We start from the raw sequence: 22,706 nt of genomic DNA on the forward strand, positions 1-22,706 counted from the left end.
GCATAGCTGGAGAAGTGGGGGGCTCTCTGTTCTGGGCATTGGCAGAGACCAGGGTGTGAGGAAGGTTCAGAGGAGTGAGAAGTTGGAGGCCACATGGAGGAAGTGTCGCAGGGCCAGCAGCTGTGCCCCAAGAGACGGCCTGAGACAGACGTTTGTATTTGGCGACCTGGTGGTACACACAGCCTTGCTCATGGAGAGGGGCCAAGGGTGAAAGGGCTGGAGGGGACGGGATCGCAGTGCTCGGAGACAGCTTTTTAGGGGGCTGGTTTTTGTTGAAGGGAAAATAGGAGGGGGCCCCTTGGGGGGAGCATGTCTGGTGAGAGGTTTGTAAAGATGGGCTGGGTGGCAGGTGCTGGCTGGCACAGGGCACAAGATGGCGGTGCCCGTCGTGGCCTCCCTGGAGCCTGCTGGTAGGTGACAGCGTGGCCTGGATAGGGCCAGGGTGTTCTCAGCGGGGAGCAGAGCATGGGTGTGGGGGCACTTGCAGGCAGAGGAAGTCGGTGTTGGGGTATGGGGTCGTCCTTTTTGGGTGGAGTTTGTGAACCTCCTCAGACCGGACCAGATAAAATACACGTTACTCCCAGAAGACCTCAGTGCCCTTGGCTGTCCCCAGATGTGTTGTACGTTTGCTCTCCTCATGGGAACCCTCTCCATACCTATTAGGTGTCCCATGCAGCCCTGTCGTCAGGGCCCCTGCGTGTGGCCGTCCGTGCTGGGTGTGGACATGCAGAGTCTGTGCCCCAGCAGAGCCAGCATCAGGTTCTGGAACGTGGTCACTGCCGTCGTGCCTGTGTGACGGCCTGTGGGCAGTTGGCTGTTGAGCCTTTTGTCACCCATCCTACACTGTCATTCTCTTGCCTCGGGCTCTCTGTCCTCACTCAGCATTTCAGGTCTGCGGCCCCAGAGATTATACAGCACGTTAGAAAACTCCTTTCAGAGCGCCCAGCCGGCTCAGTCGGTAGAGCGTGAGACTCTCGAACTCAGGCTTGTGAATTTGAGCCCCATGCTGGGGGTAGAGATTACTTAAAAATAAAATCTTTTAAAAAAACAAAAACAAACAAAAAAATACTCTTTTCACACTAATGCGGCTCATAGAATTAAAGTATTTTTAAAAAGTCATCAGTGATTTTTCTAGAAGTGACTGCCACCAAAATTAAGGAAGTAGGTTAATTTAGTTATGATTTAAGAATCTTGCAGTTCCTGGACCTTAAAAGTGGGAGTCTGAGTGTCCACTTCAGAATGACAGCAGCAAGTGCTGAGGAATCATGCCGCAGGTGGGTGGCACCAAGACAGGGCTTAGGACAGGTTGCACCTTGCTCTAGCTAGTTATCCCCAGCTTAGCTGCCATCCCCCCAACAACTCACACACCACACGTTCCAGAGTTCCTTAGAGCCATCCACCCACCAGGACCCTCTCGTCATGTTCCTTCCCCCAGAGTGCCCGTCCCTTCCTCAGCCGGGTAATAGTCCCGGGTTCAGCCCTCTCCTGCCCCAGTCAGGACACATCCCATCCGGACTCCTCGGGCAGCCCTTCGAGCCTCAGATGCTCTCGCCGTGATTCATACACATGCACATGTCTGCCCCCGTTTGTTCTCGGCCAGGGCCAGGATCTCGTCTCATTTATCTTTCATGTTGCCTGCAGCACCATGGTCACACACCACGCAGGACTCACTCAGTGTTCGTTCAGGTGTGTGCTTTAGTTACCCAAGGTGACCAAATCAAAGTGGAAGTGACAAGAGGGTTTTAAGAGGACCTATAAATAGAAGGAAAACGTGTAACAATTGGGTCACCAAACAGAAATTTATTTGACAGGAAGGGCAAGAGGAAGAGGTTAGGGACTGCCCTGCTAGAATTCCTTTGGGTCTATTTAGAGAATCTTTCCAGAACAAATCCACCAAACGCAGTAATCAAACACGATGCTGATTATAGAGTTGTCCGTGAATGATCTACAGCGTTAGAACCATCTTGGTTAATCTAACAATCTTCCTTTCAAAGCTGAATTTGATATTCGACATCCTCCTTGGGCCCTATCCAGAGGGATTTAGTTACTGTGCAGCCAGAGGGACCTAGGGAGATACTGACGTGCAGAAAAACGTCCGAATAACTCTATCTTTGTGACTGTGGGGGATGGGCCCTGGAGACAGACCCTCAGGAGGGCCGGCGCACTGCTGTGTGCAGGGACGGTGAGGAGAGAGGCACGGGGCCTGTGGGGAGTGCGCAGTGCTGGCGTGCATGGAACTAGAGGCTGATGCCAGCTGTGAGCGCCTGTAGCCCTGTGTGTGGCCTTACAGTGTCACCAGCAGTGCTTTTGTGCCTTTATAGACTGGCTCACTTAATCTTCACTTTAACCTTTGAGATGGCAATGATTACCCCTGGTTTACAGATTAGGAAACTGAGCTCCAGAAAGTGTGCATAGCACACAGCAAATGTCAGGGCTGGAAATTGAGCCTTGCTGTCAATCGAGAGTCAGTACTCTTTCTACTGTTTCAAATCAGAGAAGGATTTTGGGGAGAAGGTGGACTGAAACTCTTGAACTTTGAGTTCTGGTAGGAGCCTGAGATTGGGCAAAGGTGTGGGACCATGAGAAATCAGAGGGGCGCCCAGCCTGCTCAGTTGGGGGAGCATGCGACTCTTGATCTCGGGGTTGTGGGTTCAAGCCCCACATTGGGTGTAGAGATTGCTTAAAAATAAAGCCTTTGGGGAAAAAAAGAATTCAGATTGCTGGTAGGAGCACAGGTTGCTATAATTTGAAATTGTCTTTCACACCTGAATGTGGTCAACTCAGCAGCCCAACAGTTACCCAACAGTGCAATAATTTCTTTTCCAGGAGAGCCTGGGCAGACCCTTAATACACCTGCGTGCTAGGAGGTCTGCACGGAGATGCTCGTAGCACTGTTGTTTAAAATGACAAAGTAGAAATAATTCAAATACCCATCAACAAGGGAGTGAGTAAAAAAAACGTGGCATACTGTGTAGCTCTGAAAATGAATGAGCTGTAGCTTTTTTATCAGTAAAGATAAATCTTAGAAATACACGTTTAAAGCAAGTTGCAAAAGTATGCAATAGCATCATACTTTTTTTAATACAAATGAAAGACAATGCTAAAATACGTAGTGTTTAAGATACATAGGTATGCCATTAAACTATCAATAATAGAAGCAAGGGAATAACAAACACGAAATTCAGTCTTGTGGTCACACCTGGGGAATGGAGGGGCAGGAACATTTAGGAGCACGGGAGAACATCACCCGTGTCACTGATGATTTATTTCTGAAGTTGAGGGATGGGTTCCTGGATGTGCATTTCATTTATTAGACTTCATAACTTTTATATGCCTATATATGTGAGTGTATTTAGTATAAAATAATATATATTATTTATATAAAACATACATTCTTTTGTGTTAGGTATTTCATAATTTTTAAAATGGAAAAAACTGCCACGTCTGGGGACCAGATGGGAAGCTGGTCCCTGTGATGAGTTTAGACTCAATTGTAGACATGACGCTCATTCGCTGGGACGGAGTGAGGACAACAATCAGGCGTTAGAAGGAACAGAATTTCCGAGCAGGGAGAGTATGGTCAGACCTGGATTTGTCAGCTTCTGCCTCCATTTCCTCTTCTCTGACATAGGACCTGTACTGTTGGCCTCATGGGGCTGCCCTGAGGATTGAGCCAGAGGGTGGGGACAAAGCCCTGGGCACATCACCGTGACGGCCGCCATGAGCCAGGCTGCATGCTCAGCGCGTGCACACTTCCGAGGGGGCTACGGGGAGGAGGCGACGCAGAGATGGCAATGTTGTTCCTGTAACAACAGAACAAACCATAGAAGAGGTTTGAAAAAACATCAGTCTTGTTTAGGCTTATCCAAAAAATTCTTGTTTGAGTTGGTATCAAGGGTTGACAACTGTCACTTTAAATCAGTTCATATCTGTTTTTTCTTTCTTTCCTTCTTTCTTTCTTTCTTTCCTTTTTCTTTCTTTCTTTCTTTCTTTTTTTTTTTTTTTTTGTAATTTCAGCACTGGGAAATTTGGAGCTTGTTTTATACCAGGACTTTGTAAGCAGAGTGATCTGACCTTGTACGCATCACGGCCTGGGCTCCGACTGTGGAAGGCAGACATCCATGGGACTGTTCAAGCCACATTTATCTTAAAAGATGTCTTTGCTGGAGGAGTCAAGCCTTTTGAACTGTACCCACGTCTGGAATCCTCCAACAGGGGAAGTTGCAGCTTACCTGAGAAACACCTGGGGCTAGTTTCATGTTTCTTTCAAGAAGGCTGGGTGTTGAGTTGGAATGAATATAGTATTTACCTTCTAGACACCATCAACCAGGTAAGTGACGTGATCGCACCACATCTTGGGTGTCTTTACAATGTTGGTCCACAGACCATCTCTCAGAATGATAGAAGGAACAGCATTGATTCTAATGCTTTACTTTTTCCTTTGGGCCAGTCAAGGAAATCAGGTCAGGGTCTGATTCTTTTATAGATTTGGTTTTAGTAGAACCTTCTAGCAGGAGTTCTTAGAACCTCTAAGCAGGAGTCTCGTCTGCCTGGCGTGGCTTCCTCACTTGGAACTTGAGGGCAGGGTGAGCTGGGCTGGGGCTATCAAGCTGCCTTTTAGCCCTGAGTTAGTTTCTCTTCTTAAGGAACACTTTGAAAGGCATTTTTGTATTCTTCTCCACTTACAGACAACTTAATTTTTCTTCTTTCTCTGAATACTCTTTGAACTTGATGCACGCTTCGTAGTGAGTGGGGTTGAGAGGTTTGGTGACTATGTATCAGTTCCTTTCTTCTGAATCCTTACCCCCAGTGCTTTCTGCGACAGGTGTAATTAACTTCACGAGACAAAAGGGCTGCCCATGTGCAGACATTGTGGCTGCCATCAGAGTCTGCGTGGCAACATGATGGGCTGCTTTCAAACTAATGGCATGTTTCTAGATGTTCATCAGGATTATTTAAGAATTAACAAAGAATTTAGACCCTTTTTCTATAGTGAACTGCCTCTTGATTTTACTGTTAGCAGAAAAGAGAATGTTTTAAAATCATTCAGACTCGGATGTCCTGTTTTCAGGTGGTATTAGGCACCCCTCCCTCTCTCCATTCATTCATTCAGAGCCATGAATTGCAGTGTCTACTGGTCTCTCCCACGGGAGTGCACACAGTAGGAGTCTAGACTGGTCAGTACATCACTCCAGCCCAAGAGCGGCATTCCCTATGGGCGTTTGTACAAAGTGCTGTGAGCTGTGACGAGTCCTGGGCATGTCACTGAGGCTGAGCGCCCCAGGGACCATTTCCTGAGGAGGTGATGTCTGAATCGAGTTGGAACTCTCCCAGTGAACAAGAGTCAGGAAAGGAGTTCGAGCAGAGCCATGGCGTCATGGAGGAACAAGGCTGGGGTCTGGACTGGCCCGCTCCCCACCCCCCCAGCTCAGGGCACCTGAAGCACAGACCGGGGCAGCTGTGTGAGGCTGACAGGCAGGTCCTGCTGAGGGGCATGAGCTCCATGTGCTGGGGGGAGGGGAGCCAGGCAGGACACGGCTCCCAGTGCCCAGAGGTGGGGTGAGCTGCTCGCTCAGTCTCATGCATTCCCTGGCAAGGTTTATGACTCCAGGTCACGTACTGTCGGATACTCCCTACCTTTGCGTTTGTTTACTCTTAAGAAGTTTGAGAAAGTGGGCGTAACAAAGCACAGGTGTCATTTGGCTCATTTGGGTTCCTGCACATTTGTATGCTTTCATCTATTACTATTGCCTGCTTGTGTGATTTTCTTTTCTTTCTTTTTTTTTTGGCGGGGGGACAGGCCACAATTGCTGGTTTGGAAGGATCAGGTGATATCGTGTCTGTTTCCTGCACAGAAAATGAAATATTTTTCTTAAAGGGAGATAGGAACATTATAAGAATTTCAAGCAGACCTGAAGGACTAGCATCAATAGGTTTGTATTTGTTATAAAATGTACTGTGTATGTGTAATTGTAGTTTATAATTTATAAACCTTACCATTACTTTGTTAGTTAAATGACTGTAGCTTTATCTAAACAAGGAAGTATTTGGAGGGTTTCCTGCGATTTTTTTTTTTTTTTAAGATTTTTTTGTTTGTTTTGTTTTAGAGAGAGTGTGTGTGTGCGAGTAGTGGGAGGGGCAGAGGGAGAGGGAGAGAATCTCAAGCAGACTCCGTGCTGAGTGCAGAGCCTGACTCGGGGCTCTGTCTCACAACCTCGGGACCATGACCTGAGCTGAAACCAAGAGTCAGATGCTTAACCAGCTGAGCCACCCAGGCGCCCCCCTGTGATTCTTAAAATATGGTTTACAATACTTTTCTTGAAGTTACCTACTTAAAGGCTCACATCAGACAACCTCACATTTGGTAAAGTGGTTCCATGGGTCTGGAAGCTGGGGAGGCTGGATGAATAGTGAGGAGAACTGAGCACCCACGTGATTGGTCACTGGTAATCTGAGACCGCATGTGGGATTACTACTTCAAAAGATAGAGATTTGCCAAGATTTTAGAACATTGAAATCTGTGATCTGGAACATATCTTTTATCCTCCACACAGTTCTTCCTTATAGCACTGATCATTCTCTGTGCTTTTGACTTTTCTTTGTAATTCATACAAGTCCAGATTCTAATGAGCAAAGAATCTTCATGTGTATTCTCGTGCACACATCCACAGTACTTTGTGTATTTGGGGCTCATCAGTGAACTTGTTCCTGATGGTGACAACAGCCATGTGGGGAGGAGGAGGAGAGGCTGTCCCCCTCCTCTCTGTCACTCACTTGGTTCTCACTGTGTTCCAGAGACTGCTAAGCACTTAACAGTCATGACCTCATAAAATCCTGAACATAACCCTGAATGGAAGGTACTGGTTCTATAGGTGAGGAGACTGGGGCTTTGGAAGTTGCAGTGAAGTACGAAAGGCACCACTGCTGTGGGGATGTGAGCGGCACACCGGGCACATCCGTGTGGCCCCAGAGCCCCTGCACACGTGTAGCCTCTGGAGTTCATGGAGCAGTTTCACAGGTGTCTTGGTTGATGCTCATGACAGGCCTGTGGAAACGTGAGGCGGGTGGTCCTGCCACTGCCTTTCCCCAGCCAGGCCACCTTCCTCCTGGGGCTGGGGGCGGCCTTGTCCCTTCCTTGCTCACCGCACTCCTGTCGCCGCCATGTCTGAGGTGGCGTGCAGGGTGCCCCCTGCCACTGCTGCCAGCTCTCTCTGGGCTCCTGCCGCCACCCGCTCACCCCAGCACCCCAGGTGGGTCTGAGTGCTAGGTGTGTGGCGCTCCCCAGCGTGGCCGCTTTTGTCAGGCTGCTGCCCTCTGCTCTCTCCCTGCTCATTATTTAAGATCCACTTCAGGTCTGTCTGTATCTCTGATGCTTTTCCTGAGTGCTTTAGTTAAGTCAGCCTCTCCCTGTCTTCACTTGAGTTCCCAGGGGCCTACTCCTCCTACCGCTGTTGTGACTGGGGAGCCATTTACTTACCATGTCCTTACCTCACAAAATAATAAACTTTTTGCTTGCAAGGATCTTGTGGCTCAGCTTTGTGGCCCAATGTAGCATATGACACAGAAGCCCTGAGTGAGTGAGTGTTTGTTAATCCGTGGTATCCCTGTTGTACAGATTAGAAAACTGAGGACTGGGGGGTAAGTGACAAGCCCCAGATCCACCAGCCCTGTCTTCCAGTTTCTGCTTCAGGCGACCTTTCTCCTGCTTCTCCTGCCTGGCTACATTGGTCAGAAATGTGGACTTTTTGCCATAGCCATGGGCTTGGGGTATCTTGTCCCTGGGGGCATCTTTGCTATTACTTCTGCTCTCACCAGCACTAGCTGGTGTCAGTCACTGCAGGAGAGGGAGTAGAGGTCCTGGACCCAAGTGGGTGGGCCAGTTGCAAACCCAAGGCCTTCTAGAGCTGGGAGCAAGTCGAGGAAGAGGAGTTCCAGGAGGCAGGCTCCTGGGACCCAAAGCATTACTATAGCCTTTTGTCTTTTTGTAATGTCAGAATACAAAGTGTAGTTAGTAGGAAAGTATCCCAAACGGTCTCTCATGAGCCAGATATTTAGGACTTGAAAAGAGGAAAATGTCGTAAGGGCTATCTTGGCCCCAATTTTACAGTCTCTTAAGAGATGGTGGGGTGGGGGTGGGGTAGGGAGTGAATTACTTCTTAAGTCAGAGGGTAAGTCAGGATAAGTATCATTCCAGATTATCATTTCTGTGGAAAGTGAAGAAGCTCTGAGTCTTGAGTTTCATGAGCTGGCACGTGCACGGAGGGGTCGGGGCCCATGCGGCTTACAGGAGGGAAGTAAGCTCTAGACCCCTGCTGTCTGTGCAGTGAGAGAGCTCTGTACCTGCACTGTCCACAGTGGCCCCTGAACACCTGGAATGTGGGAGTGCAACTGAATTTTAGCATTTGATTCTGACTTTAAAACAGCTACACGTGACAGTAGCTGCTGTATTGGACAGGACAGCTCTAGACAAGACCTGCCATCAGCTCGTGTGATCTTTGACAAGTCGCTTCCCTGGCCAGGCTTCGCTCCGAGCAGAGTCCTGCCTGTCCGTCCCCAGCTGTGCACACCGCAGCCCGTGGTCTGCCCCTGACCACCCTCACAAGAGGACAGGAATTCCCATCTGTCTGGTTGGTGGTCCCAGAATGGTGGCAGGCACATAGTAGACGCTCAGTATCACAAGGATGGCTGAGCGGATTGAAGTGGCCCATACTGTAGAGGGTACTAGGGCTGGAACCACTGTGGCCGTGGTGACCTTGTGGTGTTGTGTTGAGAAGGACGAGTCCACGAAAGTGAGAAACTTGCTGGCTCTTAGTCATGGGCACAGAGCAAGGTGACTTGACCCTCCATGGCCACATCCTCACACTGCTCTCTGCCCACACTGGACGCTGACTTCAGTAACTCGCTTCTCTGTCCTGGGTTTGTTCTCTTGGAAAATTCCCTTTCTCTCCCTAGATTTTAAGAAATACAGGTACACATATATTTTTCAAGTGCCTTTTGAGTTCTTTTATATTTAAGGCATGGTCTAAGTAGGGGATATCACTAAGCCCTTTCCTTAGAAACAGGTCATTTATTTTCTTTAGGAATTATTTGTGAATGGGTGTGAGAAATGCTGTATATATTTAGTGTCCCTTTCCTATTGAGCTATTTACAGAAAATAGCCATGATGAACCATTTTCCTAATTTTGGTGTGTGCACTTCCTGGAGCACAGAACCGTTTGTTGGAATGTTTTGTGTGGTTCTTGTAGTTTGGCCAGTCTCTCTGAGTTTAGCAGGCGGGTATTTAGGGTTAGCAAACCTGAAAGAGATGTCAACTTTCTTGGACAACCGGCGTTAACACCCAGCTCTTCTTACTCAGTGCGAGATGGTCTGGAGACGCCAGGATGCGTGGAGCAGGCCCCCGGGCAGCGTATGGAGAAGCCGTCAGGGGCGCCAGTTTCTGAGACGAGACTCCGGGGCTCTTCCGTGGCCAGCTCCGTGGCCAGCGAGCCAAGGAGCAGGAGCAGCTCGCTCAACTCCACCGACAGTGGCTCTGGGCTCCAGGCAGCTCCAGAGCTGGGGAGGGGCAGCCAGCCCGCCTCACAGAGATTCAGTGTGATTAGCTCAGAAGACTTTGACCAGGAGCTTGTCGTTAAGCCTCTGAAAGTGAAAAAGAAGAGGAAGAAGAAGACAGGTACCATCCGTAGCAGAGCACACACTGACTCCTTACTTAGGGGCGTTCTTACACACTTTTTGGGAGTGCTGCTTTCACTGAATGAGCCCTTACCCATTCAGTGAGAAGCAGAGAAGACCCTCAGAAAACACGTGTGTTCTTTCCTCAAAGGAGTTTTACCGTGAAATATTTTATATGTTAAAAAAGAATACCACGCACACCGAAAGCACCCTCGTGAGGTGTAAATAATGTAACATACACCTGTGTACTTACTACCCTGCTGGGTGGGTCTGGGTTTATACTTCTCAATATTGAAATAAAAATTTTGATGTATCCATGTATAGCATGTATTAGACCAGAGATGCTATGAGCCTGGATGGAAAGTCATGGAAATAGAAGATTTACACTGATGTCTAGACGGGTCGTTTTACGTTTAGTGTTGGACAGGTTACCAGACATGGGATTTAACGTAGAAATGGTTCAATGTTTTACTCCTTGGTTCCCGTTAGACCTCTTGAGCTACACATACTTACAGAGTTCTACGCATTTTAATAATATTAAACAACTGGTCTGCCATCCATCTGTTCCTTTGTTTTCCTGCATTAACATTTCTTTCTTTTTTTTTTTTTTAAGATTTATTTATTTGACAGCGAGACAGCCAGCGAGAGAGGGAACACAAGCAGGGGGAGTGGGAGAGGAAGAAGCAGGCTCATAGCGGAGGAGCCTGATGTGGGGCTCGATCCCAGAACGCTGGGATCACGCCCTGAGCCGAAGGCAGACGCTTAACCGCTGTGCCAGCCAGGCGCCCCTACATTAACATTTCTTGAGCGAGGCCTAGAGCCAATCAGTGTGTCTAATGTTTGCGTCCATTTAAAACATCTCTGCATGGGGATAATTCGTACTTGAAAGATTTATTCTTCACCACTTAAATATCCTTCATTTAAAATGTATTTTTTTTCTTGAGCCAAAATTGTGTTTTTTAGTCTCTTACTATTTATGTGGAGTCATACCCCATTTTAAACATTCTTATTTTAAATTAGAAGGTGGAAGCAGGAACACCTGCCACAGTTCCCTTGAATCGACGCCCTGCTATGAGTTTCCGGGTGACAGTCCCCAGTCCTTGAACACAGACCTGCTGTCCATGACCTCAAGTTTGGGCAGCTTCGTGGATCGGTCAAGCACAGAGTCTCCTGACCAGGAGAGTAACCTTAGTGGTGAGGTGAATGGTGTCCTGCAGGAAAATATTGACCCCGAAGCATTCAGTGTCCTGGAGGTGCCTGAGCCTGCCCCTGACGTCCTGAATGAAGGGAATGGCGACAGACCTGGAGTCCCACGGTGTAACCGTGCAGACAATACCGGGCCACACAGTGGGGTGTGGACTGCACTCCTGGAGCTGCGAGAAGCTGTGGAAGGTAGTGATGTTACAGAACTCAGAGAGGAGCCTTGTCCCGTAGACGATGGACTGAATAGCAGACAGTCACCCTGTCAAGAACAGGACAGCTCTGCTGAGGCCCAGGAAGCGGGGGACAGGGAGCCTGATGACCTCCAAAGCACCTTTTCTGAAGTCCCCTTCCCGGACTCACCCCCGGTGCCTCCCAGCCTCAGCTGGGCCCCCCATGCCGAGCAGCGGCTGCCGGGGACTGGAGCTGATGAAGGCAGTGTCGAGGAGCCCAGCAAAGAGCAGGGCTTCCTCACACACATGGGGGGCCCCGGCCACCTGGGCTCGCATCCCTGGCACACTGTCACTGACAGGGACACAGGCCTGAAGGAAATTGTTGCCTCGGAATGTGACTCGGGAGGTGTGAGAGGACGGCTGACGCCCCTGGTCTCTGCCTTGGCAGCTCACACCCGTGAGCCTCGGCTCGAGCAGCCTTCACGGGACCAGGTGTTGACGTCCAGTGATGAGGAGGACATCTATGCCCACGGGTTGCCTTCCTCTTCCTCGGAGACGAGTGTGACAGAGCTCGGTGGTAGTCGCTCCCTGCAGGACCTGAGCCAGCTTGGCACAGATGATACCGGGCTGCTAAAGTCAGATCAGGTATGTAGGTTTGGGGTGGCCAGTTTCCTAAGGGTCCACCCAACCCCTGTAGTTAAGGATAGTTATTTTTGGTCAATTTACATAAAAAAGAGTTTTTTTCAAAGTGTTTGCTTTTCTTAGCAAGTAATTATTATTCAGTGTATTGGGTTTCAGAAGTAACCAGGTGTTACAACTTGTCCTACTAAGTCGTTGTGAGGTGTGGATTATGAGTGTGAACTTATGTGTACTTTCCCCAAATGTACCAGTAGATTCTCCCTGTGCTGATGACACGTATTGTTTGGGCAACTCTTGCCACGTGCTGGGCACCATGCTAAGCACTCTGTAAGTTCAGCTCGTTTGCTTCTCTAAGAAGTAAACAAACCACGAAGGAGGTGCTGTTGCGGTCCCCGTTTTACAGTGGAGGAAATGGGACTTAGTTAAATGGCTTGCACAGGTCACGCAGCAAGTGAAGGGCAAGGCTGGCCCCGGGACCCCTCTCGGCTCTGTGCTGTCCTGCCTTGGCAGTGAAATGAACTGCTTACTTGTTTTGACACAAATGCCAAAAGGTTAGACCGTCCACTCAGTCTTGCCTGTGCCCATCCTTTCTTGAGTGCCTTTGGCTGCCAGGTTCTGTGTTCAGTGTTGGCTACTGTGGGGCATGGATAGCCAGTCTGCATCTCAGAATCTCAAGGAAGAGCCAGACATGCCTGCCGATCATCTCGGTTGAGCAAGACTCTCTGCCGATGGCGGCAAGCAAAGTGCAGGGCTGTGGGAAGTCTGAGAGGGCGCCCACCCAGGATGCACCGGGCAGGCAGACCATGTTTCGTGGGGGCTGTCAGGATTCTAGGCCAGAACTTTAGAAGAGCCCTCCCCCAGGTGAGAGGGAACCTGGCGCATAGAGGACTTCTCCCTCCCTTCATGGTTCCCCCCTCCTCCCTTTCCAGTAGCTAGAAAGCCAAGAGATTTTGTGACATTTGGCGGGGCAGGGGGAGAGGGTGGCACTCATCATGGGGAGCAGGGCTGAATTGAGAGGGGCGGGTGCCATTCTCTGTGAAGCAGCGAACTTCCACATTTGGGCGATTGTGCAAGCACATTGATTTCTTCTGCAGTTTCAGAAAACTGTTTAACTGCAAAGACTTCATTTAGCTTTGATTTTTTAAAAAAGAATCGTAGCAACAAAACATCAGCCTATAAAATTCAGCCAGACTGAGTGTCTTGGCCAGAGTTCCATCAGCCACATGATGTGTCCTGTGTCCAGTGATTGGGACCATGCTTAAAACCCGAGGGTGAGGACACAGAGGTGGTGGTAGTGCTGCTCTTCCTCGTGCACCTGCAAGGGTCCGATGCGCAAAACATCGATCTGCATGCACGTTGTGTGAAGTGCGGTACACCTGTGTGTAAAGCTCGGTCCTTTTAATGTAAGCACTGCGTTAGGAAGGGTGTTCTGACATGACAGAGCGTTACCCGGGTATGCTCTGGGGTCCTAATGGGGGACAGGAGCTTCCACTTCAGAACGCTTCTCTCGGAGTATGGTCCAAAGATAGCAGGTCCGTGCATGGCTTCTCAGAGATCCTCAGCTCTGCGACTTGAATGATACCCTGCACGCTTTCCTTGTTGACGACAGTGTGACTGTGTGCTCTGCTGAACAACTCACCAGGCCCTGTCCTTGTTAGTTTGCAGAAAGCTGGATGGGATACTCTGGCCCTGGCTACGGCATACTCAGCTTGGCGGTCTCCGAGAAGTACATTTGGTGCCTGGACTACAAAGGCGGCCTGTTCTGCAGCGCACTGCCAGGCGCTGGGCTCCGCTGGCAGAAGTTTGAGGATGCCGTCCAGCAGGTGGCGGTCTCACCCTCAGGTTGGCCTCCCCCGGCTCCCTGCTCCTGCCGGTGTCGCTGGCCTGACACAAGGCAGGCCCTGCCACAGCGCCATCCCTGCAGCGCACTGGCCGGTTACCTGCACATTTGGGGGGTTTTCTCCAAAGAACAGGACTTGCTTCATTTGACATCAATGAATAAACATCCAATAAATGGATGTTTAGTTTGAATCTGTGGGGTTTTTTTTAATTGCAATGGTAACACATGGACATGTTTTTATAAGCTATGCAAACTATTTGCTTGAATTTTGAGGGATTTTTTTTAAAAAAGATTAACATATTAACCCCTTATAAATATGTGTTCCTCTTTCTTTTATGGGGGGAGGGGCAGAGGGAGGAGAGAGAGGATCTTATGCAGGCTCTACACCCAGCACAGAGCCCAACACGGGGCTCAATCTCATGACCCTGAGATCATGACCTGAGCCGAAATCAAAAGTTGGACGCTTAACTGACTGAGGCCCCCCAGGCGCCTCTGTGTTCCTGTTTCTTAGCATTGCTTTAAAGCAACTGAACGAATGAAGATGGACCCATGGATATGTTGGATATGTTCAGATTATTTGGGTTCCTTTCTAGAAATTATTCTTTAATGAGTGATGTGTATGCTTTGGCTGAATCATCTACTCCCTGAGTGTAAAAGAAAAATGCATTCATTCTTGCAAGCCATGGTCAGGCTAGCCATTTTTAGTGAACTGGAGCAGACCTTTCCTGAATGAGGTTCTACTAGGCTTTCAGCCTATACCTTCCTTCCCTGTCCAGAATCATTTGCTCATCTGTTTTGTCATAATGTTGGCCACTTCACCTATTGGGGGGTGGGTAGATAGAGTAGATGTATTTATGTGTGTTTGCCTCATAGTCACTTCTTATTGTTAGGACACTGGAGTAGAAGTCAGAACGTACTCTGTGACCTTAGACTCATCCCCTGTAATTTTACTGTGTGTCAAATGGATTTCCTTGAACTCTTCCTGGTCTTTGTCACTATTTAAAATACAAGTTTGTTCAAGGTTGTTTCATCTCTTTGCTTGTTTGAAAAATGTTTTTCCTTAGCGAGTGGCTGAGATCACAGTGTACTTCAATTGCTGGTGCTATAAAATTGTGCGTTTTAATTCTTTCTCTTGTCATTTACTACCGTTCATCTCCCCAGCCATTTAGAAACTTTGGTTCTGTCTTGATTCTATTGATTACTTTGTGTTGGCAAAACATTCCGGCCCTTGTTGATGTGGTAAGAATTCTGTCCCCACCAGATCAGTGTACTTGACTGAGTTGTCCTGCAGTGCCCTTGTCTTTGGGGGGCACCAGAGCCCCAGAGTGTTCAGGGTGTGCTTCGGGCTGAGCCGTCCATCTCGCTTTTCTCCTCTTACCTCAGCTCTTCCCGTCAGACCCTCTAGTCCAGCCTGGCTGTGCTCTTGGTAGTCCTCTGGTGGTTTCTTACACATGGCTGCCTGGCCTGTGTCACACCCTCCATCTGTGTCTTCCTCCTTCCCTCCCCTTCTTTCTCTCTGTTTATCAGAGTCCCTTTCTGAGTAAAAAAAGACAGCCCAGCTTAAACGCCTCCTTTCCGTGCATCTTATCCCTCAGTTGGTCTGGAAGTGACCCCTCTGAATCCCTCTAGGACTTTGCAACCTCTGGTGGGACACGAGTTTTGCCTCCTGACGTAACCGCATCAGCACTGCTCCTGTCCGTGTCAGGAGTGTCTGTGGCCTGTCCGGCTCAGTGTGTCCCTGGTCTGTTCTCACCTCCAGTTTCCCTAGCAGCCCTGTAAGGTACAGAGGAGGAAGTGAGGCATGGAGACAGGAGGTGACTTGACACCCACAGCTGGTGGGTGGTGACCAAGGACCCAAACCCAAGAGCCGTGGGCTCTTTCCCCAGTTGGGGTAGAAGCAAAAGGGGAGAGAGGTTTTAGAAATCTGTCTCCCCCACAGCGATTAGAATGAAGTTTTTGTGTAAGTAATTGTCCATATTTACTGGATGGTGAATAGAATTTTTATTTCTCCAGGAGCCCTTCTCTGGAAGATTGAACAGAAATCTAACCGAGCTTTTGCTTGTGGAAAAGTGACCATCAAGGGGAAGCGGCACTGGTACGAAGCCCTGCCCCAGGCAGTGTTTGTGGCCCTGAGTGATGACACAGCCTGGATCATCAGGACAAATGGAGATCTGTACCTGCAGACAGGTAACTGCACCCTACTGCCCCTCGCTTTGCTAGTGACACGCTTAGCGCTGTCACAATGTATAAGGGGTAAAAATCAATTTAAATTAAAATACTTCTGGAAAGAGAGTATTTGCCATTGGAATATATTAGCAGTTTCCTTCTACTGACTCACATTCAACCCTGGACAAATTTAGGGCAAGATTTAATAGCGTTATTCAGTGAGACACAGAAACAGATTCTTGTTCTCCTTACGGCTAACTGTTGCCCATCGCTTGTGCTGCAATGTCAGATCTTAAGGGGAAGGAGTAACAGAGAAGTGACATTAGAATCAGTTTTTCCTTTAGGTTATGGCTGGATTTTTTTCAGCCAGGTCAGAGCCCTGCTTCTGTATACTTATTTACATGTGGGTCAGGAAGAAACAACCAGAAATCATTTGATCTGAGTAGCAGTTCAATTTGTCATAATAAACTGCCCTGAGGGGAACCTTCAACTGCTGCAGGAGACTCGGTGGGACTTGTGTATTAAAAATAAACTGTAATGAGAGTGGGTGTTTATGTATTGTCAGCAAAATGGGGTATTAGTTTCCAAAGGCAATGTGATTTATCAGCATCTGGAAAGGATATGGGGCAGGAGCTCTTTTTAGGTTGTCAAGAGGCCATATTGGATTTACGTAAAGATCAATCTTTTAACCATTTAATGTTGCTGATCTGGGGAGATTGTTTTAATCTCTGTTATGAGCTGTCAGCCAGGGATGGTTCTCTGAGATGGAAAGTCTTTGCACATCTGGCTCTTCCTCACATGTGGGGGGCCAGCATCTCCTAGAAGCCGTTGCTTGAGCCCTGGTGGTCAGCCTCGCCAGCTCCTGGGCCATGTGCCAGCCCTGGTTTCTCCCTTCAAGTGGGAATAGCTCTGGAAAGGCAGACGCATATCCATTTTCCAGGGGCATTTGTGTTTTGTTCCTGGTGAGGAAACGGAGCGCTTCTGGCCTGGGGTTAAGGAACGGGTGCCCCGTTAACCGGCAGTACCAGACCTACCGTGTTGGTCTCCAGGGCGGACCTGACGATGTGTAGTGTAAAAAGCCCCGCAGGTGACTCCCCCGGTTGTGGAAGAGGAATACAACCAAGGATGTGGTACCATCGGGCTTCTGTAAGCAGTCGGGGAACACATTTGAGCACGGAGAACTAATTGCAGGCCGATGCCACAGAGTATGGGGTTTGAGTTAACAGCTGTTCTGCCAGCTTCCCCAGGAGTGCCTTCAAGCTGCAGACAGGCTGCAAGGAGGTGGGGGAAAGAGCCCTGGACAGGGCATCAGGGACTCTGAGCTCTGGCCTTCCATTGCCTTGCTGTGTGATGGACCTCGCCTTTCATCTAGGGAACCACCCCTCCAACCAGGTAGGAGCAGGAGAGGGCAGCTGCTCTGTCGGAGCTGCTGCGCGAGGATGGCTGGAGGCCTCAGAGCCCTGGTGTTCGCAGCTGCGGCAGCTCGGCTTACCCCGAGGCTCTGAGGGGCACAGCCGTAAAGCATATGCTGCTCTTGGCCTGGGCCTTCTTGGCTCAAGGTCTGGCTGCTCTCCTGCCCTGGGCTTTCTTTTTCTTCCAGAACATCTTAAGCTACTTTGGGACACCAGTGGATTCTGAATTGTTATTCCTTCAGTTTTCAAAGAGCATTTGAGAGCACTTCAGACATATGCCCAACTTAACCATTTTAAGCACAACAATTTTTGTTGACTAGACCTTAAAAAGACAAAGTACTTATTATAAAAGAATATGGCAAAATAACCCCCCAAAAAAGAAAAATAAGCAAACAACAGAATACAAATGAGGTGTGAAGTCCTGATTGTGTGTCTTTGGGGCTTCCTGTCTGTCTCCCTGGCAGGTCTCAGTGTGGATCGCCCCTGTGCCAGAGCCGTAAAAGTCGACTGTCCATACCCACTGTCCCAGGTCACAGCCCGAAACAGCGTGGTGTGGGCACTGACAGAGCAGAGAGCCCTCCTGTACCGGGAGGGTGTGAGCAGCTTCTGCCCTGAAGGGGAGCAGTGGAAATGTGACATCGTCAGGTATCAGCAGGAGGAGCAGAAACGTCTTCATCATCTTGCTTGTCCCACCCTTGGTTCTTTGTCAGCTTGACTCCCCTTAATGCACCCATGGGAGCCTTTCCTGGGCAGAGCTGCTACTCTGAAGCTCTCCATGGTAATAGTGTTCTCTGGAATTGTCAGAGCCAATGGCAGCTGCCCTACCATGGAGACGCCCTGTGCCTGCCTCTGTCTGGCAGAATGGGCACTGGGTCAGAGCTTAGCTTTTTGAGATGCTGCTGCCCTCTTGTGTGACGTCAAGCATCACATGGTCACGGGTCTCTCATGACAGTTTCTATTCAGCACTGCCCAGGGCTGTCGGGTGGTTTCTGTGTAGAATCTGAAGGGTTTAGGGCCAAATATTTTTCTTTATTATCCTTGTCAATGGTAATTGATCTCTGAATGGTAATTTATCTGGTTACTTATACCACTCAAAATTTTAATTATAGAATTTACCATCCAATCATTTTGCTAATTAGAAAAATTAGACTACAATCTTCTTGGTTTGAACCTAGCAACCTGGTCGATGTGAGCGAGTAGCTACTGTGAGCCACAGCAGGGCTGGGCTGGGTGTGCAAAGGTGGCTGCCCCCAGCCCTGCCCTCCCCCAGAGCGGGTAGCTGCCTGTGCCAGTTAGCATAGCTGGTCCGAACCCGGAGAGCGTGGCCCAGCTGAGCCCCGAAGCCGGCGAGGGCTGTACCAGAGGGGCGGGAGGGGGAAGGGCACTGCCCACGGAGAGGCAGTGTCTGCCCAGCTGCTGCTGCCCCACACAGCCCGGCACATGGGGGGCACCTCCACTGGCTCAGTTGTGCAGGAGGGAGCAGGGAAGCAGAGGCGCCTGATGTGCCCACGCACTTTCCTCGTAGGCTCTTTTCTCCCCGGGGGCTTTCCCCACCAGGCCGGGTTTTCAGTATGTCTTTCAGAGGCTGCCATACATGTAAGCAACATACACTGCACAGTAATGTAACTCGAAACTCGAGCTTCCTTCCTTGGAACTTGTGGGTGGGCTCTCAACCCTCCCGGGAGACACTTGAGGCCGGTGTTCCTAGTCAGGCCGGGCGCTTTGAGTGTGGGCGCTGACTCCCGTGTTCTCTTCCCTGTTTCCAGTGAAAGGCAAGCTTTGGAACCCGTCTGTATAACTCTTGGGGACCAGCAGACTCTGTGGGCCCTGGACATCCGAGGGAACCTGTGGTTCAGAACTGGTGTCGTTTCCAAGAAGCCCCAGGGAGATGACGACCATTGGTGGCAAGTAGGTGCTCCGCTCCAGGGCCACTGGCCAGGGCGTCTCCCTGAGTGGGGAGCTCTGCTCCCCCTTTTATAGTCCTTCTCTTCTCCTTAAAGAGACTGGGGAGGTTGAATTAAATTAAGAGCATTCACCTTTACTCTTCGACGAGTTAGACTTTTCGCTGTATTTGAGCACATTAGAAATATCCAGGGCTTTTCATTGTAGGAAGTAACTTGTAAAACTCTCTTTGCTTAAATGTATGGGCTGTTTATTATTTCTTTTTTTTGTGTTGGTGTTATTTAGAAATTTATCCTTATGTGCTAAATAAGCCCGGTGATACCCTTTTGAAGACCTAGGTAATAATGATGTTTAATTCTGAACACATGGGCTGAGAAGAGCTAGACAACAGGTTTGGAGACCCAGCCTACAATTAAAATTCATCTCTCCCCGCTTGTTCCAAAGGCCTCTTAACAAGTGGCGTTTCAACAAAGAAAGGAGAATGTTCCCACACGCTCCCAGAAAAGGAAACACTCTGTGTAATAGGAGGGTGTATGCAAGCTCACTTTTCGTGACTTGGTCCCAGCCGGGGTGGCCTAGAATGTGTTTTCAAGGAGTTGTTCCTTCCCCTCTTTGGTACCGTTTGGTGTAGCCGTTGCTCCCCTAGCCTCCTGCGGCGGCCGGTGAGGTGGTTCTGACCCTCAGCGGCTGGAAACTAGGCAGCGTCTCTTCAGTGTTTGTCTCCACTGGCTCAGGTCGTGTCGTTGCCTCAGACCTGCTGCACTGAGGGCAGGTCGTTCATTAGCTGCCCTTGGGTCTGTCGGATGAGAATGTGGAAAAAGAAGTTGTGTTTGCTCTTTGATGAGTAAGTATATGTGTACATAGGTCTCTGATATGTCTGATACTATGGCAAGTTGTACAAGTGATTTTAAAATACCTTCTCCGTGCTGGTAAGTATATTACATGGTTTTACACACATGAACACACACACTCTTACATGTATATATGTACCACATTCCATTTTTAAGTAGCCTAAAGAAAATTAGATACCATTTTATCATCATATTCAGAACATTAGAGAAATTTAATTTGACAGAATCATCTTTGAGGTAGTTGGAAGCAGAGTTAAATACTGTAAGACTGATTTCTCTGTAGCACCAGAGCCAGCTTTATGTTTGGCTGCTAAACCTTTATTTTTTTTTAATTTGCCTCCTGCTTATCTCCAAGTGTTGGGTGCTAAGACAGTCTGTCACAGACCTTCTGCGTGGCCTTGGCATGTGCACTCTCCCGAGGAGGCCCAGAGCTCCCGGGCCGGCGTTCTGTGGGCTGTGACGAGATAGTGGGAAAGGGGGCCACGGGGTCCAGACGTGATAAAGCAGTTCAACTTCAGTTAGGACAGTGGCTTACAGTTAGTGTGAGTCCTTTCACGGATGAAAAAGGGCAAATTTGTACACTTAAGCACTGATTTTTACAATAATTTCCTTTTTGTTTGTTTTGTTTATTAGAATTAAATTCTTTGTAATAAATGATATCCCTTTCACGCAGCATTTCAATGTGCGTGACCTGGGAATGCGGCCTGCACAGGGCTGTCCTAGGAGTCGGAGAGCAACATTCTCTGTAATTGAACCCAACAGGGCAGAAATATATGTAAAAGTCACATGGAGTCAGACTTTGACCATCTTAAAAAGAACTTTCTAACAACCGGAGCTGCCCAACAAGAGAGAGGTTCTCCTCAGAGTTGCCCTGAAGAAATGTCTTTCAGGAATGTTAGAGAAGCGGTTTGCACACCTGAGCCACGCTGTGCCCTTGGTATCCAGGATGGTCCCGATTTGTGCTGTTGAACTGGCATAATTATCGACAGTCCTGGTTTAGATCATAAAGTGCTTCTATCACCTTACTTATAATATCTTTTTTATCCCGTATTATGATTCTAAGGATTGCACACTGTTATCTGTTGGAAATACCTAAATTTAAAAGCAAAATGACCCTTTCTCACTGATTAGAATAAAAGGCTTCACGAGTTTGAGGGGGGGATCATAGGTAATCACAAAAATAATACCTACCTTTAGGACTGACCCGTATTATATAAAAATGTATCAAAAGAAAGGTGAACATTTTCTTCCATCCCTCTAAATCCAGCCCTCAGAAGTAATTACAGTTAGTGGTTTGGTAGTGTCCTGCCAGACTTTTCTGGTCCTTAACAAATGCACGTGTGCTGCGTATTTGCGGTTATGGGCCAGACCTCTGCTCTCAGTCCGCACGCATACAGAAGGAACTCATAGCTGCACTGAGAGAAGGGTGTCTTTCCGTCTTGCCCTCCAGGTGAGCATCACCGACTATGTGGTGTTCGATCAGTGCAGCTTATTCCAGACCATAATTCATGCCACACATTCAGTGGCCACAGCAGCCCAAGCACCCGTGGAAAAGGTGGCCGATAAACTGCGCATGGCGTTTTGGTCTCAGCAGCTTCAGTGCCAGCCGAGCCTTCTCGGGGTCAACAACAGTGGCGTCTGGATCTCCTCAGGCAAGAATGAATTCCATGTCGCTAAAGGAAATCTCATCGGTGGGTGAATTACTTTTCTTTTCACATTGACTCGATTGGCAGCTTCGCTTCGAAGCTAGCACTGAAAGAAAAGCTTTAAGATCTCAACTGCGGAAGATAATTTGTGCCAGTGTGTGAAGTGTTTGTCATGGAGGCGTTCTTTATGCTTTGTATCGGTTTCCTTTTTTTAATCTGTCATTCCTACAACTTGGATACCAGCGTTTGGCTGGTGTGTGATCAGTTTCTACTGGGAATCTGTGATGATATGGGAAGGGCAGATGGAGCTCATTTTTATGTTCATAATTTCACATTTAAATGAAAAGATCCGCCCAAACGTAAAGAGTTTAGTAAGAGGGATAGTCCATTTCCTGGAGGAAAAGTTCCTGCTCTGTGGAGAACGCAAGGCTCTGGCGAGATCTGTGACTGGTGGTATAAATCCACTTGTGCCCATGAGGGCTTCGTTTCTGTGAGTGAAGCCCTGCTTTGTGAATTTTCTCCAGCTCGCCTCCCTCTGCATGACCACCCCCCCCCCAACCCTGGGCAAGACTGTGGCTCTGCTTGTCAGCCTAGAGGGAGAAACAAGGGACTTGGCCTCATAGCACTGGCTGGTACAGATCTCCTAATTTAAGGGCACTTCAGAATTGGGTGTGGAGGTTTTGAAGACCACTTAGAGTCTAGAACTAATGCTCTGGAGCGTGTGTGTGTTCTCTTCTTTCTTTAACACACTTCCTGTTGGTTCCTTCTAGGCACTTACTGGAATAATGTTGTTCCCCGTGGGACAGCTTCTGCAACAAAGTGGGCCTTTGTGCTGGCTTCCACTGCTCCCACAAAGGAAGGTTGGTTGAGAAATATAGCGCATGGGTTGGCAGTTGAAAAGTGAAAACCATGGTCTGACCATGACCTAGTTGGGATGGGGTGTGGCTATGTGGACCTCAGAAACAGGGCCTCAGAGATAATGCAGTGGCTTCTCAGGCAAGCAGCCCTTGTTGGCTGAGCCAAGGCCCCGAAGCTGGATAGGCCTGGCGTGGGGACATTGACTGAATCTAAAGGCAGGGCATCATTCCGAAGGAGAGGAACATACAGTGTCCCACTAGGGCCGGCAGCCGGAGACTTCCAGTGATGTGTCATGGGGCCATTGCACTGCAGTCAGTAGGCACCAGCCTTCTTGGGGTGCCTTCCCATTT

The 22,706-nt window shown here is 48.8% G+C and overlaps 1 protein-coding gene across 1 annotated transcript in view; it reads left to right on the forward strand.

The window, feature by feature from the left end:
- The window catches only part of TECPR2 (tectonin beta-propeller repeat containing 2), a 97,989-nt gene that overhangs the window by 33,342 nt on the left and 41,941 nt on the right, over positions 1–22,706 (forward strand). The window contains exons 6-15 of the mRNA XM_040641415.1: positions 4,018–4,330; positions 5,801–5,933; positions 9,356–9,670; positions 10,690–11,687; positions 13,340–13,523; positions 15,535–15,708; positions 17,564–17,744; positions 18,866–19,007; positions 21,303–21,543; positions 22,269–22,358. Of these exons, the coding sequence (XP_040497349.1) occupies positions 4,018–4,330; positions 5,801–5,933; positions 9,356–9,670; positions 10,690–11,687; positions 13,340–13,523; positions 15,535–15,708; positions 17,564–17,744; positions 18,866–19,007; positions 21,303–21,543; positions 22,269–22,358 (2,771 nt within the window). The remainder of the gene's footprint in view (positions 1–4,017; positions 4,331–5,800; positions 5,934–9,355; positions 9,671–10,689; positions 11,688–13,339; positions 13,524–15,534; positions 15,709–17,563; positions 17,745–18,865; positions 19,008–21,302; positions 21,544–22,268; positions 22,359–22,706) is intronic.

Source organism: Ursus maritimus, unplaced genomic scaffold, assembly GCF_017311325.1.
Source record: "Ursus maritimus isolate PB19 unplaced genomic scaffold, ASM1731132v1 scaffold_25, whole genome shotgun sequence".
NCBI lineage: Eukaryota > Metazoa > Chordata > Mammalia > Carnivora > Ursidae > Ursus > Ursus maritimus.